This window comes from Rhipicephalus sanguineus, chromosome 3, assembly GCF_013339695.2.
Source record: "Rhipicephalus sanguineus isolate Rsan-2018 chromosome 3, BIME_Rsan_1.4, whole genome shotgun sequence".
Classification (NCBI taxonomy): Eukaryota; Metazoa; Arthropoda; class Arachnida; order Ixodida; family Ixodidae; genus Rhipicephalus; species Rhipicephalus sanguineus.
In genome coordinates, this window is record NC_051178.1 from 10020042 (window position 1) to 10036588 (window position 16547).

The 16547-nt window shown below is 46.9% G+C and overlaps 1 protein-coding gene across 1 annotated transcript in view; it reads left to right on the plus strand.

The window, feature by feature from the left end:
* The window catches only part of LOC119384790 (transformation/transcription domain-associated protein-like), a 946434-nt gene that overhangs the window by 303160 nt on the left and 626727 nt on the right, over window positions 1-16547 (plus strand). The window contains 1 exon segment of the mRNA XM_049413130.1: window positions 5839-5877. Coding sequence (XP_049269087.1) covers window positions 5839-5877 — 39 coding nt within the window.

Consider the following 16547-nt stretch of genomic DNA (forward strand, 5'->3'; position numbering starts at 1 on the left):
CACTGCAATAAACAGATCCTTGTGGGGTACTGAATAGAACAGGTCTTCTACGTCTGTTGAAAAGGCATAACCAATTTGTCGCTCTCTTTCTAATGTGTTGACAACAGTCATTGAACTTTCTGTCGCAAAAGGCTCTACAATTTCCGATTTCTTCAGGTGCTTCAGCAAAAAACAACTAATATGCTGCTGCCAGGCTCCTTTTTCGCTGACTATTGTCCTGAAAGGTGCATCGGGTTTGTGTGTTTTAGCAGCAAAGAATACCGACAAGGTATTCCCTCTGGAATCTACAATGGCTCTAGACAAGTCCTGAAGTTCCATGGATTTGCACAAAGACACTGCCTTGCCCTTGATGCGTGTCGCGGACGGCTTCACATTGAGAAAGTTCTTTGAGATAGCCTGTAGTGCCTTTTCCTTGTAAAGCCCAGACTGTATGACTACGAAGCATCCATCCTTATCGGCCTGCAATAGTGACGAGTCATTACCGTATTTACTCGCATAATCCTCGCACTCGCGTAATTCTCGCACCCCCCACATCGCCCAACAAAAATGCGATTTTTTTTTTCCCTCGCGTAATTATCGCACTCCGAAAAATCGCAGCATCAAATGTCGTCTGCTTCTTCCAGCCAATGATGATGATAGCGCGCGGCAGCCTAGCGCCATCTCTTACGCATCATGCATACTACCAGCGCACGGAGCCCTAATCCAATCCAGGCCAAGCCACAAGTGAAGTTCGCGTACTGAGCGCCGTGTTTAGTGTTAGTGTTCCGTTTCCGTGTCGCGTGTGTAGTAGCGTCCATTCTGCAGCAACACAATGGGCTGATACGGAAGCTACACAGCTGCTTTCAAGTTAAAAGTCATCGATCATACACTGGAAAACGGCAACAGGGCCGCCGGCAGGCACTTCGGCGTGGACGAGTTTTGTGTGCGCTACTGGCGACGGCAGCACGAACAGCTGAAAGCCACGAACAAGACATGCAAGGCCTTCCGTGGGCCTAAGACTGGGAAATATCCGCAGGTTGAGGCGGCACTGCTTGACTACATCAAGGGTCTTCGTGCGGACAGGTGTGCCGTTTAGATCGACTTGATCAGAAACCAGGCGCGCATAATTGCCCGGAAGGAGGGCATCCCGGTGCAGGATTTCCGCGCGAGCAACGGGTGGGCCACACGATTTTTGCGCTGAAGTGGATTGTCACTCAGGAGGCGGACGACTTTGTGTCAGCGGCTACCGTCGGCGTATGAAGACAAGATCGTCGATTTTCATCGATTCGTGATTAGGATCCGGGAGGAAAAGAACTTCGTGCTCTTGCAGATTGGAAATGCGGATCAATTGCCGCTCAACTTTGACATGCCTTCGAGCACAACTGTTGAACAAAAAGGTGTGCGGAGTGTGCACATCAGAACAGGTGCTGAGAAGCAGAGGTGCACCGTCATGCTCGCCGTAACAGCGGATGGGCGGAAGCTGCCAACGTTTGTTATTTTTAAACGGAAGACCCTCCCAAAAGCCAAGTTCCCCCCCTGGAATTCATGTATGAGTACAGGAAAAAGGTTGGATGACCGCTGACCTCATGGTCGATTGGGTAAAGACTGTCTGGGGACGCCACCCAGTTGCACTTTACCCATCGCTGCTGGTCATTGACAGCTTCCGCGGACACCTTGTCGACGCCGTTCGGACGAAGCTGAAGGAGCTGCGGACTGATCTTGCCGTCATTCCAGGCGGTCTGACATCGATGCTGCAGCCTCTGGACGTATCCTTGAACGAACCGTTCAAAGATAATGTTCGGAGGCTGTATGCCGAATGGATGGCTGAAGGCGACCATGTCATGACTCCCGGGGGAAAGATAAAAAAAAAAGCCGTCAGTGGAGCTTCTTTGTGCGTGGGTAATGGAGGCATGGGCCATGATTTCCCCAGAAATCATAGTCCGCAGTTTCAAAAAACTGGAATTTCCAACGCCTTGGACGGGACGGAAGACGACGTGGTTCACGATGGCGATGGAGACAATGCTGAAGCTGGCGACGACTCTGATTACGCCGCTACGAGCGACGTCGACGGCAGTCTTGACTCTGACTCCGAGTAGTTCGGCCAAGAGACACTTTATTTGCTAGTGGCTTTAGTGTCTGCAAATAAACATTGATTTGTGTTAAACCTGTAGTTTTATTGTTAAGGTAAGTCTTGTATTAGCACTTTTCATTGCTTGTAGTTAGTTGCTGGCGGGAGAACCCGGATTTGCGGCTGCTTCGTTTTTTTTTTCTAGCGCTCTACGTTTTCGCGGAAAATTTTTCCCGCGTAATTCTCGCACCCCCCAACTTTTCATCGGTTTTCTGGAAAAAAAGTGCGAGGATTATGCGAATAAATACGGTACTCCTGCAAAACGAGACCACCCTATCAGTCGCAGCTTTTCCTTTCGATGAAGGTTTCTTGAGCGCGGTCCTTGCCAGACTGTCTACGCCGTCGAGTAGGCACCTTTTCTCGTCATCCTTTTCTGCCTTCCTAGCTACCCAATGGTTAAAAGCCAACAGCTCGTGCATCGGAACGTGTGGTTCAAAGCAGTACTTTGGTCCTTTTCCCAGGATGTCCGCTGTGTCACTTGGCAGTGTTACATCGCCTATAACCACTGGTTGCCGCCTAGTTTCCTCTTCTAAGGGGGTCTTCACGGTAGAATGAAGCGTTTGATTTAACATGCGCCTCCATAACACTTCAGTGGTCTGGGCTGCTTGCCGTCGCAGGGAAATTAGATTTCTCTTCGCTACAAATTCTTCGTCTTGACTAAGGCACGCCAGAGTCAGCCAGTCCTGCAAAAGTCTGACCTGTTTCTATAACTCTGCTCTTAGAACTTTGCTGACGTGTCTTGCATGCCCTAACAGCTGTGACGGAGTCACTGTTGCAGAAATTCAAGGGGAGACCAAAGAAGCCGCGGATACCAGAACGTAGGGACGCCAATCTTGTGGTTATACCCTACATGCATAGGGTCACCCACAATCTAAAAAGGGTTGGCAACAAGTATGGTGTCCCAATCGTCTTCTCGGCTCCACATAAGCTAGCCAAAATGTGCCCCAAGGTCTGCAGCAGCAACCAGGTGATACCCGGCTGTGGAACGAAACAGGTTAAACCGTATGTGCGGTGTGCCACGGGTGTGGTCTATGAGATCCCCCTTTCATGTAGCAAGGTTTACGTAGGTCAGACTGGGGGCTGCATCAACCAGCGCTCCAGGGAACATGAATGGTCGCTAGGCGAGTCAGCGTCGTTCCAGAATCTACCCGCCCATTGCAGCGCTTGCAGAAACTGTGAACTACGGCTTGAGAAAATAAAAATCCTGAGCAGAAGCAAAGATAGATTAGCTCGCAAACTATCACAAACGTTTTTCGTCACACAGAAAGGCGACGTGCGTCAGCACCACATCTATATCATTGCGTGCTAGTGAATTTGAGGTACTGAACAAAAAGTGATAGCGTGCACGAATCCCACCCCACCCACTGTTCCTCATGAATGCGCATGCGTGCCTTGTCTTTTATTGTTATAAAATGCTGCAGCACTGACTGACTGCAGATGCGACATACAAGAAATACCCCTTGTCATCCTGAGTTCACACTGGCGTTTTCCAAGAACACCAAATTCGAAGGCGGGATCGTATCTGTGGGCGAAAAAAACACCTGTTTGATCTAACACAAGGGTGCACTGTATGGCCACAAAATCCTCCCTCATGTACGGATGGAAAAGGCAGGGAGCGGAGGAGGCCGAACTAGGAGAAGGCGAGTGGTCCGCGCAGGACTATTTCTATTCCATATTCCGTTTTCGATTCTTCTTTTTTTTCCTTTTCTCTCTCTCCGCGAGGTAGCTTACAGTGAAGCGTGACGTTCCTGCAGTACGTTTTGAAAAGCCTTTATGGTGCTCACCCGCTTTCGATAGAATGTGGTGGGCTGAACGAGCTAAAGAAAAGTAGTCTGTGAAGGAGAGTTTCTTGGTGGAAAAAATTCTTGCAGGAATGCCAGCTTACGGATTTTTGCAAAGTGTCAGTGCCCTAAAGCCACGTAGCACCACATGTTGAATGGTCACTTCCTTTTTTTCGCACGCCCGACACCGCACATCACGCGCATCATTGTTGATGCACCCAAAGTGGCCGTAGTCTCGCTCAGCTGAGCTGGAGATACGCCGAGTTTCAACACTAGACTTTTTGTCGTCGTCCTTCTCGTCAACCACTCGACGTAGAGGCCTCAGCCGCATTGTTGTTGTGGAGGCCTACCGTCAGGCATGGATTAAGCACGCAAGAAGTATCTGCAAGTATTTCTGGAACGTGTGTACACAGCTAAATTCGGTTGCATTGTCGAATCACGAATGGAAAAGCATCACGCACGCTGCGTTGTTTGTAGTTGTGATTTCGGTGTTTCACAAGGAGGCAGGTCGGACATCGTTGCTCACGTCCGACTATAAAAGCATGTCAGTGCCCTTCACAGCCAAGAAAAGCAACAGGAGCTGGGACAATTCTTCCGCAGAGAAGATGGGGACCGTGACGTTGTCCGTGCAGAGTGCTTGTTCTCTGTAGTTTTGCTGGAGCACAGCATTCTGCTGGCCGCCGCCGACCACATGGGTCCCCTGCTATGTAGGCCTCGCATGTGCCCTTCGTGCGACGCAGACGGCCGACTTTTTTAAAATGGGCAGCGCCAAAACGAGGCCATGAGAAGTAGTGCACACCACACAGCGCCTTCTCACAACTAACTTTATTAGAAAGAACGCTCACTATTTAAACCATGACCAAGTACCATATGCGCTTACATCATTGATAGCCAAAACACGTGCTCCTGCAAAGATTACAAAAGGTTACAAAAAGATTAAAACAGTGATCACACTCTTCTACTATGTAATGAAACAATTCATGAAAGAAATTTCATTCTCATGCAGTGCTATTGGGGGCATCTTACACATAAATTGCCTTTCCTGTTGATGTAGTAAGCCTCAACAATTTCTCTCGTCTAGTCTTCAATATCCATACTAAAAGCTTTACAACCGCCGGGTTTCTCCTCTCCCCTGAGAGAAACTGAGCTAGCGCCTGAGAACGAAGAGAGTCTGGAAAATGAAGAGGGTCTGTAAAACTCACAGAGGCTAAGCAGTTCTGCAAGTAACTAGATTCAGCGAATTGCCAGGTACCTTTCTTTCAAATAATTGCTCGAAAAGGAACCTCACTCTTATGTGTTCTCACTAAAAAAAAAAAAAAACAGTTCTAAAGTAAGCGATTTGGTCTTCTTGACATTACAAGCTATCCTCTCAAGATTATGTCCTAACAAAAGATTGACAGCATGTTGCCTAACTACCGATTGTTTAAGTTTTACTGTCCTAAAATTTTTCTTTATGGCTGATAATGCTTTTTCTAAGAACATAATGTCCGGCATAATTACAAAATACGCTGTTAAATTGCATATTAGATCACTTGATACCAGCAATGCAGTCAGACTTGCAGTGTGAGTGCTCTTCTTCAGGGACTAGTCTAGTGATAGTGCGTGGCAGGCTTAAAATGTGTTGTTTCGATGTTGGGCTTAAAACAATATTTGGAACCCTAAGGCTAGGATTTTGCAGTGGCTATCATCTAAGACAGCTTCTCCAAGGACTGCCAAGTTATTTTGCGGTGAAACAGTAGCAAAAATCTTTCTCTTACATGGTTGAAATTCATGAAGTCCCCCCCCCCTCTTACAAGAATTTCGCATGCTGGTTAGCTGCCGTCATCTATTCGGCATACAGCTGCTTCTGGGGGCTCAGCTTGCCTTAGAAAGCTTTGTGCTGCTTACTAAAGGTAAAGAAATTCTTGAAGTGCATTGTGAGTGCTGACTGGCCTGTTTCTCTTTTTACAGTATGTAGTCGAGCGACTGAACAAGAACTCAGCCCTTCAGGTCAGTGGCAGTTTTCTTTCATTTCAAGGGGGAAGTTGCTTTTTGACACAAAAAAATTGGCAAAAAAAATGTATTTTTCGGAAATGTTCTCTCTGGGTTTTGCCATTACTGATGTGCAACCTCACCCTCAGTATTTTGATGCCTCTTAGATGTTGAGCTCGCAGCATCTGGCAGCCAACAAGGAAATAGCTGCCGTTTCGATTGGAACTGGCCACGCATTTTGCTTCCATTCGTCCGGACACGCGTAGCGGTAGAGCACGTTCAGCCATGTGCGTACACTTTGCTTAAAGGCCCACTCCAGCGATTTTTTCACCATGTCAGGGTAATGGTGCTTTTATGTTCCTGAGACACTCTTGTCACGTGCCCGATAGCAGAAATGCTCAGCAAATTCGAAAATAATTTCTAATAAGCAAAAAGGCGCAATACCAAAACCGAAACCCAACCGAGTGTACTGTGTACGTATGACGTAGTAGTTGTTACGAACCGGAAGTCGTGCAAGGCATGCCGGTCACGCCAACGCGGAGTATGAAAACTGTGACAGCCGGGACGAGCAGGCGCACAGTGGAGAGGTGAGCATGCCGCGCATCAGCTGTAATGTCTGCGACTGACAGTGCCACGTCTGATACTGACAGTGTCTCGAAGCTGTCGGACAGCTGTGATTCAGACGCATATGATGCAGTTGATTCTCCATTCTGGTGCGATCCGCCGTCACGACAATGTTCTATATGTACATAGACGTTCAAAATGTTCTTTCACGTACCTCCGCTTTCCTTTTGATGGCTTTTCCTCGTGCTGCTGGCTGCCGGATCGCCTCTTCAAACACTGTCGGCATGGCGTCCGCTTTCAAGCGCCTATAAAAGTGTTGCTGAGCCAACCCAAAAGCTTCCATCAAGTGAACGCTATCCTTATAGGGCTCCGGCGAGAAATGATCGGAACACACGCGTGCCCATTTGCTCGGTAACCAGTTGTCCCGCCTGATCGCACTGATCCACTTCTCACGGAGAGCACTGTCACTTGGAAAGTGGTGATAGCAAACTCTCTGCGTCTTGCCTGAGTGGTTTGTGCAACCCACAACGCCACACCAACTACCAGCCATCGCACGACCCTCCACAGGGAACAGAAAATCGCACGCCAAACCAGCGAAGCGCCAGCCAAACACCCTGTCGCCTTGTGGCCAGCACAGCAGACGCTGTAGCGGCCGAAGTTAGCAGTGCCCTCGGCTGCGTCACTTCCGTCCCCGTAACAATATTGACGTCACAGATGCAATGTTGCCAATAATTGTGGGAAGCCGGGAGGGCGTTTGCAGACAATCTTTAAAATTCATTTGCAAACAATCTGCGTGTGTCTCAAGCCTGTAATTTGGCATAAATGACGGAAACGTGCAAAGGAACGTACCCAGCGAGTTTCATTGAGATCCATTGACCTCGGAAAGTTGCCGGAGTTGGCCTTTAAGCGGGCAGAAAGCGAAGTGCAAAAGTGAAAACCACCGCTATGGTTTTATTTATCTGCCTGAGGTTGAGCCTAGTTAAGTTTGGAATAGATTTGAGCGCAAAAAGACAGGACACTGAACGAGCGCCCGTTCAGTCGTCTTGTGTCCCTTCTTTTTGCACTCAAATCTTTTCCAGACTATGAACCAACATGCCCAGAAAAGCATTCTGGTTAAGTTTGTGTTCATTTTCACATAGGTTGACTGCCTTAGATCATACAAATGCAGAATGATTTAAGCATTTGCTTGTTTCTGAGAAAATCATGCCATTGAAGTTCTACTTGAGTTAAATTGATGCTTCTCACAATTACGTGCCACAAAGTCATGCTTTAGTGATCACTTTTATCAATCAGATTATGTGATGCCTAGGTTATGCGACATTGCATGGTCCAAAGAAAGTCGTGTAATCAGGGTTCTGTTGTAGTACACAACATTTTGTTTAATTGGCAGCTTATTTACAAACGTTCGTCATCCTAATGTCAACTGGACCAGTTTTTACATGATCTTAGCTTAAACTGCAAACAATAACGAACAGTGTCTGAAAAACGTCTTGGCATTTTTGTTGTTTGAACCTTAAAGGACCCCTGACACGAAAATTGAAACCTCAAGATATTTGTGTTGTTTGATTGCCCTGCACACGTGGGCACTTATGACTGATTATTAGTGGTGGACGTTACCTTTAAGATATTTTAATTTGGTTTTAAAGTAAGCGTGAGTGCTCATCTGAGTTGACAGACGTTCCCTGAGTAAAACGAGTATTCTGGACATCAGTGAAGGTTTGCGGGGCGTGTGCACAATACCACGACTGGTGCCCGGTGAGGACTGTTGTTCCTCGCCCCTCTCGCTCTGTTGTTGGGCTGCTGTATTTTATGTCCACACCTGATGAAACTAAATAGCCTTGTTTAGTTTTTCATGCTAACTTTACAGAATTTTTCTTTTGGGTAAATTGTAGAGCTGTGCGAATAGCAAAATTTTGGGTGCAAAGCGAATTCGAATATTAAAGTGTTATTTCTAGAATATTTCTTGAATACTTTGAAGCGAAATTGCAGAAAAAAAAAGTTAGAGAGGATTCCTAAGCATATTCTTATGAGATAGCAACATGAAAGTGTCTCTTTTCGCTAGGTTCAAGAGCAATGTAGAGGCCAAATTGTATTTATGTACATGATTTGGTGCAACCAAAGTGTTGCCAACAGCACTTTACACATGATAGGCAAAAATGCCATTTCCTCAGCCTCGCCTCCCCTTTCAACTTCTGTTGAAGCCCAACTGATGTGGTGGACAAGGGTGTGCTCCCTTCAAGTCCGGAGTTCCAAATCTGCCTGGTAGACATCAATATTCATTCATTCATTTCATTCATTTATTGATACTGTTAGCCCTGAAGAGGGCCATTGTTAGCCCTGAAGAGGGATATATAAGAACATCTGAAATTTTGGATGCTAAAAAGCTTCGGCGTCCGATTTTTCGGACTTCCTGCCCAAATTTCAGGCCCAAACAGCATTAATTGAGCCCCCAACTCTGCCACATCTTTCATCTCTGTGTTGGAACCGGCGTTTTCTTGAGTTAATACATTTGCAACCGGAGCTTAAAAGGCAGCTTTGCCGCAATACCGGGGTGTGATGAGGTGAGGCATATTGAAAATCTAGGGAACACTTCCAACCGGACGTTGACTGTGTCTGGGCAGTTCGACCATAACGGAGCGTGAAAGGCAGCTTTCCCGCAATAGGAGAATGTAATGAGGTGAAGCATAATGAACATCTGAAGGGGTCACTTTCAATCGGACGTTGACTGTATTTGTTTTTGGGACGCTCGAATAGTAAAATTCCAGTGCGTATCGAATCGAATAGCAAACACTATTCGAAAAATATTCGAAATTTCGAATATTTGCACACGCCTAGTAAATTGGTTTACAAGATACGCAAAGCTGCCTCTATATCGTTTTCTGGAAAAAATAGGAAAAAAAACCGTTCAGCAGAAAGTGCATATTATCAGATAGGATACTACAATATCCAATAAGTGCAATGCTGCAAATGTTTTTCAGATCGAATCATCACTAGTCATTCTGTCGATGATCGAACTTCATTGTTTATACCATGATTACCATAAAGAAATGACAAAATCAAATTTAAAAAATCTATGTGCAGAAAATGATTATTCTGCTCTCAGCACATTGTTATACAGAGCTTGGGCTTTATATTAAAAAGTAAATTCAGCTCTAGCTGTTCTAGGTCATGAGATATCACTTCGACAAGCTACATAAGTGACCCAAAAACATTTAACATTCAGCTCGTATTCGTTGCACAGATCTAAACTTCGGATGAAATACTGATCTTAAAGACTTAAGTTAGGCTTCGCATGCGAAAGAATAGCTGTAGATCTCAATAATGTAATAAAAGAAAAAACCTTGATGATTTTTTGGTCTCCACAAGCCATGTCCCCCCTTACGCCAGAAATGCTTTTTCTTTTTCCTGAGGGGATTAACATATTGAAGCACCCACATCGTTTCATTTTTTACCATGCGCGGGGCCCCGATTTCAAAAATGCACTTTCAGTAACCCCAAAGCTTGAGTACACGTGATCTTAGGCACTCTCCTGCTGCTTCCTATGGTTTTAGGTGGGCATTTTGAAGTGACTCAAAATTAGTCGCAATTAACGGTGCTAGCATGCTGTTAGAGCATGTAAATGCTCTAACGTATTACAGTACAGAATAGACCGCTTATAACGTAAGTCGCCGGAGTCGCGAATATCCGCACTATAAGCGGTACTGCACTATAACCAAAACATTTTTGAAAGGTTGCACCTGTGCAAAACGTGGCCAACAGGCAGGCGCGCGGTTCCGACTATCGAGGCATGCGACTGGGACGTAAGTTTGCATCTGCTTACATTTTCAAATGTTGAACGGTTAGCGTCCTCGGACCTGTGGTGCTGACATAACAAACGCGGAAAAAATGCGCCGTCACGGGAAGTTGCCGCGGTAAAACACTGCACGTGCGCGATGTCGAAAACGGTGGCGACCACAAACCACCACTCGAGTGTTTCACATGCACGCCCGCGTTATCGTTAAAGATGTAAGTCACCCCGCAACAACTGCAAAATGTTTCATTGACTCGGCACCAAACCGCAATTTCTGTGGTCTGCGGCCGCCGACATGGCAGCTAGCACTTGTTAGGCTTAGCGTGCGCGTTACAACTTGGCATGCCGTCGCGAGAAGCTTGCCCTAGACAACACGGAGATCGGGCGTAGAAGAGATCGCACTCGCGAGCTAAACCGAGGGCATCAAGTGTCAAACGAAGTTTCGGTTCGCGGTTGGGAGAAAACCCGCGGCAACTATCGATCCTAAAAAAGTCTTTCAAGCTTGTAAGCCCGCCTGTTGGTGGCAAAGGTGAAAGCTCAATCGCGCCTAGAAGCATTGTTACTTGCGGGAGAATTGAAGTTGCATGAGCGATATCTGCGCTCTACGACGATGCAACCATTTTCCCGACGGAGACAAACAGCTGGAACGCGCTCTTGATGCGGATGTGGGCGCCCGTACGCAGTGGAGAGCGCATGTCAAGCAGCCGAAGGGGGAAAAGGCTTCTCTGTCGGCCACGCAACCGCTCCCCCTCCTCACACCACGCACCTGCCCCGGGCTTCTGCCTCCCACCGCCATCGCCTTTTTTTTCTCCCCCCACTCCTTGTTCGTTCGTTCCGCGTCCCCTCCTCCTTCGTAATGCTGTTGCCGCTATCTCCCCCGCCGACCCATCTCCGCTGATTAGCACGCTCGCTCCCTCGCATCTTTGAGAACGTTCCGGCAGCCACATTATAACATGGCTCTTCAGAACTGCGGATAGGCATTTTGCGCATCGGCAGCAGATGCCCTGGCCAAGCTCGCCGCGCATCAACCGCTCGAACAAGCGGTGGCAGCGCCCCAAAACGCAACACCAAGCACGCTGTGCGGCAATTTTTTGTTGTTACAGCTAGACATAGCTGATCATTGACAGACTGGAGATCGGTGGCCTTCGTTCCTAAATCGGTACGTCGATATCCGCGGCACGCTGTTCCCGTCCCGGAAGTATGCTAAGCGATGTTTGAAGTCGGAAGTTTTTGAATTTGGTATGTCCGTGGTAGAAAAGTCCGCTCTAAGGAGTCCTGACCACCTTGCTGGCCTGACATTTTAGTCAATTATATCCGAATATCTGTTGGACCAGAATCCATTGTAAATGAAATTCGATCATTGGAACAAATACGGAGGTCGGCATAACACTGCAAATTTGTATGTAATATCCGAATATCTGTTGTAAACAGATCCGTTGTATCGAGGTTATACAGTCGCCGACCGTTTATTCGGATGCCGAAAATTCGGACGTGCGTGTTTATTCCGACATCTTCGTGGCACCGCCACTCGTCCCATTGAAGTAATGTGAACTCACGACCGAAAATTCGGACGCCCCACAGTCCTCCGTTCGATTTTTCGGACTCGGGCTGGCTGATTGAGTGCGACGTTTAACGTTATGACAAGCTGTCAGCAATGTTTACAACATTTTTGCTAGGTTGCCAGCACTGAAATGTTGCAATGGCTATAACTGGAGATCGTGCCAGTGTCAAAAATCCACGCAGAAGTTACCGATCTCGAAGGCTATGTTTGTCGGCTACAAGTAACGTTGCCTTTTGGCTTTTGTCACGTATCCATTGAACGGCTACCACGGCCAAACAGCAGGCTAAGCCAAGCCAAGCTTGGAATCGGCTCTGTGCGGCGTGTGAGGTGAATGACAACGCATACAAGTACGATGCGTGTCGTAATTCGAACAAAGAGAGTACCACAACAGATTACAGAGCGCTGCAACATCAACTAGCCCACCGTCGTTTCCTTTTGGCGTGTGAGGGATTCGCAACTTTCACAGATGGTAGCGACGCCATGCGGCAGCCGTCAGAACTGTCCTTCAGGGGATCCCCACGCAGCCAGCCCATTCCCGCGTTCAGTCGGCACCACTTCGGCGGTTCGCTGGTGCTTTATTTTTAGTCGATGGCGAGTTTAACGACGGCTTTTTTGAACGCTGTAGTGAACTACTGAAGTCGGACAGGTACTGCGAGTCGTAGTGGCAATTATTTACTTTATTGTTTCCTCAGTATGGGCAAGAGGTACAAGAATCACAAAATTTCCTGCGTGCCGCAGTGCACACGCTGTGCCGTCAAAGGCGAGGTTTCTTGTTTTGCACGAGCAGTGACCCTGCGAGAGAAAAAAAAAAACATTTGTACTCGCGGCATTTCAGCTGCGTGGGGGATTACTCCATCGAATTTTTTGTCATCAAAGTACTTCTTTTGTAGACTGGTTTTTTACTTATATTCTGCACTGATCACATATCATCATTTGTTAATTGACTGGTTTTTATTTCTGTTGCACACACGCCAATCATTGCGTGGGGCTACGGTTTAGTGCAGCAGCCTACTGGCAGATTTATTTTCCATTGTCCTCTATCTGTGAACATATAAATGATGGAAATAAGATTTCGATTTGAAATTAGTGTTTCTTTGGTGATGAAATCTGCTTCCAAGCATGTCTCATCTGCTGTTCTACCCCATAAATCCCGCTTCAGCAGTCAAATACAACAAAGTGCCTTTTGTTTACAAGCGCATAAAAGCAGCGTAGTTTCTGCCGTGCAAAGCGATAATAGGGTTCGAACAGCGACGTCGCGACTGTAGGTACACGCTCGTTCACTCTTAGCTAGATCATGCGAGAGGATGGCTGGGCTCTTCAGAGCGCCATTGCTTCCGTCGTAGCCGAGCATCGAAGCGAAAATAGGACAAGAAGCAGGAGCTTCAGGTTGCTCTACACCTGTGCTACTTTTGCTTCCGTGCAAGGCGCCTCGGACGAACTGATCCTCTAGAGCGCAGCCATCCGCTCACATGATCTGAGAGCGAACGACCGTGTGCATATACTCCATACCACACGCATCAGCAGCAAGCGCTTCGTTCGCGGGCAGCGTTCGGGCCCGGTGTTTCTGTACAGAACAGGTGTTTCAGAACAGGTGTTTCTGTACTATCTATCAGCGGTAAAAAAAAAAAATAACTACACTTCCATAAGCGCGGTTACACACGCAAAGTCGGCGAGAATACCCCGTCGAAGAAAGGGACACGAGGAAGGTAAACAAGCCAGTACAGTACGTAGACTTACCTTTATCGTTTGGTCGCGCCTGAATTCGAACCACAGCTCGTGTGGGCATTCCGCAGTTGGAAAGTCTGCTGGCATAATCCTTGTACGACGAAGCTGTGCACTCCACACCACAGCAAATGATATGCCCGGCGTTCAAAACATCTCCTCCTTCAAAAGTACACCGCACACGCGTTTCTGAACCCCCAATGTGCGATGTAATACATCCAAGAGTCAATGACCTTCTAAAAAAAGCCGTGACAAAACGACGGCTGTAGCCGAATGACTGCGCGGTTCGAAGTGACAGACACACTCTCAGGCGGTGTCGGCACGGTCCCCTAAACGACAGCCATATTGGATTTCCACTAGCGCCCTCTCTAGGCCGTGAAAGTTGCGAATTGCGTTGTCAGATGTTTCTGTGACTAGGCCTGATCTGCATCCCGAGCTTTGTGTCCCGCTCCCTTGTTTGTTGCTTGGCGTGCGAGGCCTGATCGGCTGAAATTGCTCCGACACCGCCCGTTCCATGTGTGCCATCGGAACTAAAGAAACGCGGCAACCACAAGGCCCTGACGATGGCGAAAAATGCAGCGATTATTCGCCAGGCAGAAGGCAGCCGACCTCAATTCGAAGTTGCTTGAGAGTTTTTGCCGAGTTGGCGCGATGAGATCATCCGTCAGCTACTCAAACCAGCGCATGTGGGCAGTGACTGCCGTGATGACGCACCTCCCACACCACAGCCATCAAATGCGGATTCAGCGTAGGCCGTTGCAGTGCTATTGCCGACCCACAGGAGTGGCCAAACATTGGCTGAAATACAGGCCGACTAGGTCGCGCGTAAGCGTGCATGTGTACAGATGCACATTGACAAGTTTTTTCCGGCCACTGGGTCAATACAGGTCCTTTTTTCCGGTAAATCATTTTTTTCGGACTCCTGATTATGCGGACATTTCGGTGGTTCCCGCTGAGTCCGAATAAATGGTCGGCGACTGTACTTGGATTTTACATACTCCCTTTACAACAGACCAAAATCCTCTTCACTATGAAGGTCTGTTGTAATGAGGTTATACAGTCAACTGCCGATTTTTTGGACACCCTAGGTACCGCGAAACCGTCCGAAAAATCGGGCAGTCCGAAAAAACGAATTCATGCGCGTTTATTCCGCTCAAGCGGTCAAATCGCCAAAGCTACGTCTGAAATAGCTTTATTGCCTCCCAGTACGATTATCAGGCATTTTGGTGCGCACCCAGGCTCTCGCAAATACATTCGGTACCTGCCGCGAACCCCGCTTAACCACGTGCCAACCGCCACTTGCAAGAATGCATCTCGTGATGAGCGCCGCTGATACCAGCAAAGCGCGGGATAGATTACGGCTCTCCCCTAGCAAAAATTCCCAATAAAAAACCAATAGCCTATTGGGTTATTGACACCTATTGGTCTATTGGTTCTATAGGTCTATTGGAACTGCATTTGGCTATTGGTCTATTGGTTCTATATCAGCCTACTGGACCTATATTGGTGTATTGGTTCTCTATTAGCCAATTGGAATTATATTGGCCTATTGGTTCTGTATTTGCCTGCTGGCATTGTATAAGTTTTGTATTTGCCCACTTCTCAGCCCCATTAGAATTAGTCTTGCGCAAGTGTTTTATGGGTGTCTTGTCGTCATGCAGAAGGCCCACACTGTGGCAGCGCCCCTGCAATGATAATCACAGTGGATGAATGAGGCATATGTTCAAATATATTCTCAAAATCAAAACTACAAGTGCTTCTTCTGGCCCTTGATGATGTTGGCGATCTTGCGGGCGACTATTTTGCCAAGGCAACTATGTCTTGTGTCAATTTCTTCTGGACTGCCTCATCCGCACTCGAGGAAGTGCCTGAAAGATTCTGTAAATAAACAGAGCCATGAAATCAGAAAACAGTAACACATGTTTAATTAAAGTTTACTTTCGAAGCAACGTATAGAAAGTAGGCGGCACAGTGAGAAATTATCTAGACCTTAATTCACTGCACATGTTCACAATGTCGCAGGAGCTGAACTATAGCAAAAAACTGAGTGAAATATTACACACCCAACTGTGGCTTATTGCGTGGAAGAAAACAGTATATCGGCAAAATTTTGCGGCAAGAAAGGAAGAAAAAGAAAGGGGCAAAATTTTTTTAAAAATTAAGCAGCACCTTATCCCGTTTACACGCTTGCGTCCTGTGTTTTTTGAGCTGTACCCAAGAATGAACTGCAAACTCGTCCTTAAATTACATTAAACTCAATAATCACTTACTATCTGTGACGTGCTCTTTTTCACGATGGTGGTGCGACTATCATACCTAGAGCATGCCACTAAATCTCAACTTAAAGATGGCATGAAATAAATTAAGCTAGGGTAGACTTACGATGAGGCAACGGTAATATGTAATACAGTAGTAAAGGCAGCCTAGATTCCATATCGTTGCAAGCCCAACACAGCAGTCAGGCTGCAATGAGTTGGATATAACACACGTGCTGCATGTTACGTGCTTATGCAATTAAGCCAACAACATTCATAAACCCACTCCTGCGATAGCCCTAATTGGGCTGCAGTATGTAAAAATAAAAAAATATGAAATAAAAAATCGCACCAGTGCAGTACATATGCTATGCACATTTTGTATAATGAATTATCATGTGGCCTTCTGTGGTTCTTGTGACATTATGTCGAACAAGTATGATAAGCCGATTGGCACGCACTACAACACACAAACCGCATCGACTAGAGCGTTTTACTATGAGGCGATAAACGCGTTTTCGGCTTAACACGCACGTTGTAAATACTTACAAAGGGCTTGCGAGACCCCAACTACACTCACGAGCAGGGCGCCTGTCCTTTACCTCTAATCTATGCTACGTTTTTTTTGTGCATACTGACAAACACAAAAACAAACTGCAATAATATATGCGCTCAATCATTCAACTTCTGAGAGCGTGTGGACTTGCAATCGAGGCGTCGCTGGTCTCGCTGTCATCAAATACCCGAGACAAAGGACGAGGGACTTGTTTTCCCGACCTTTCAGCTTCGTCCCAAG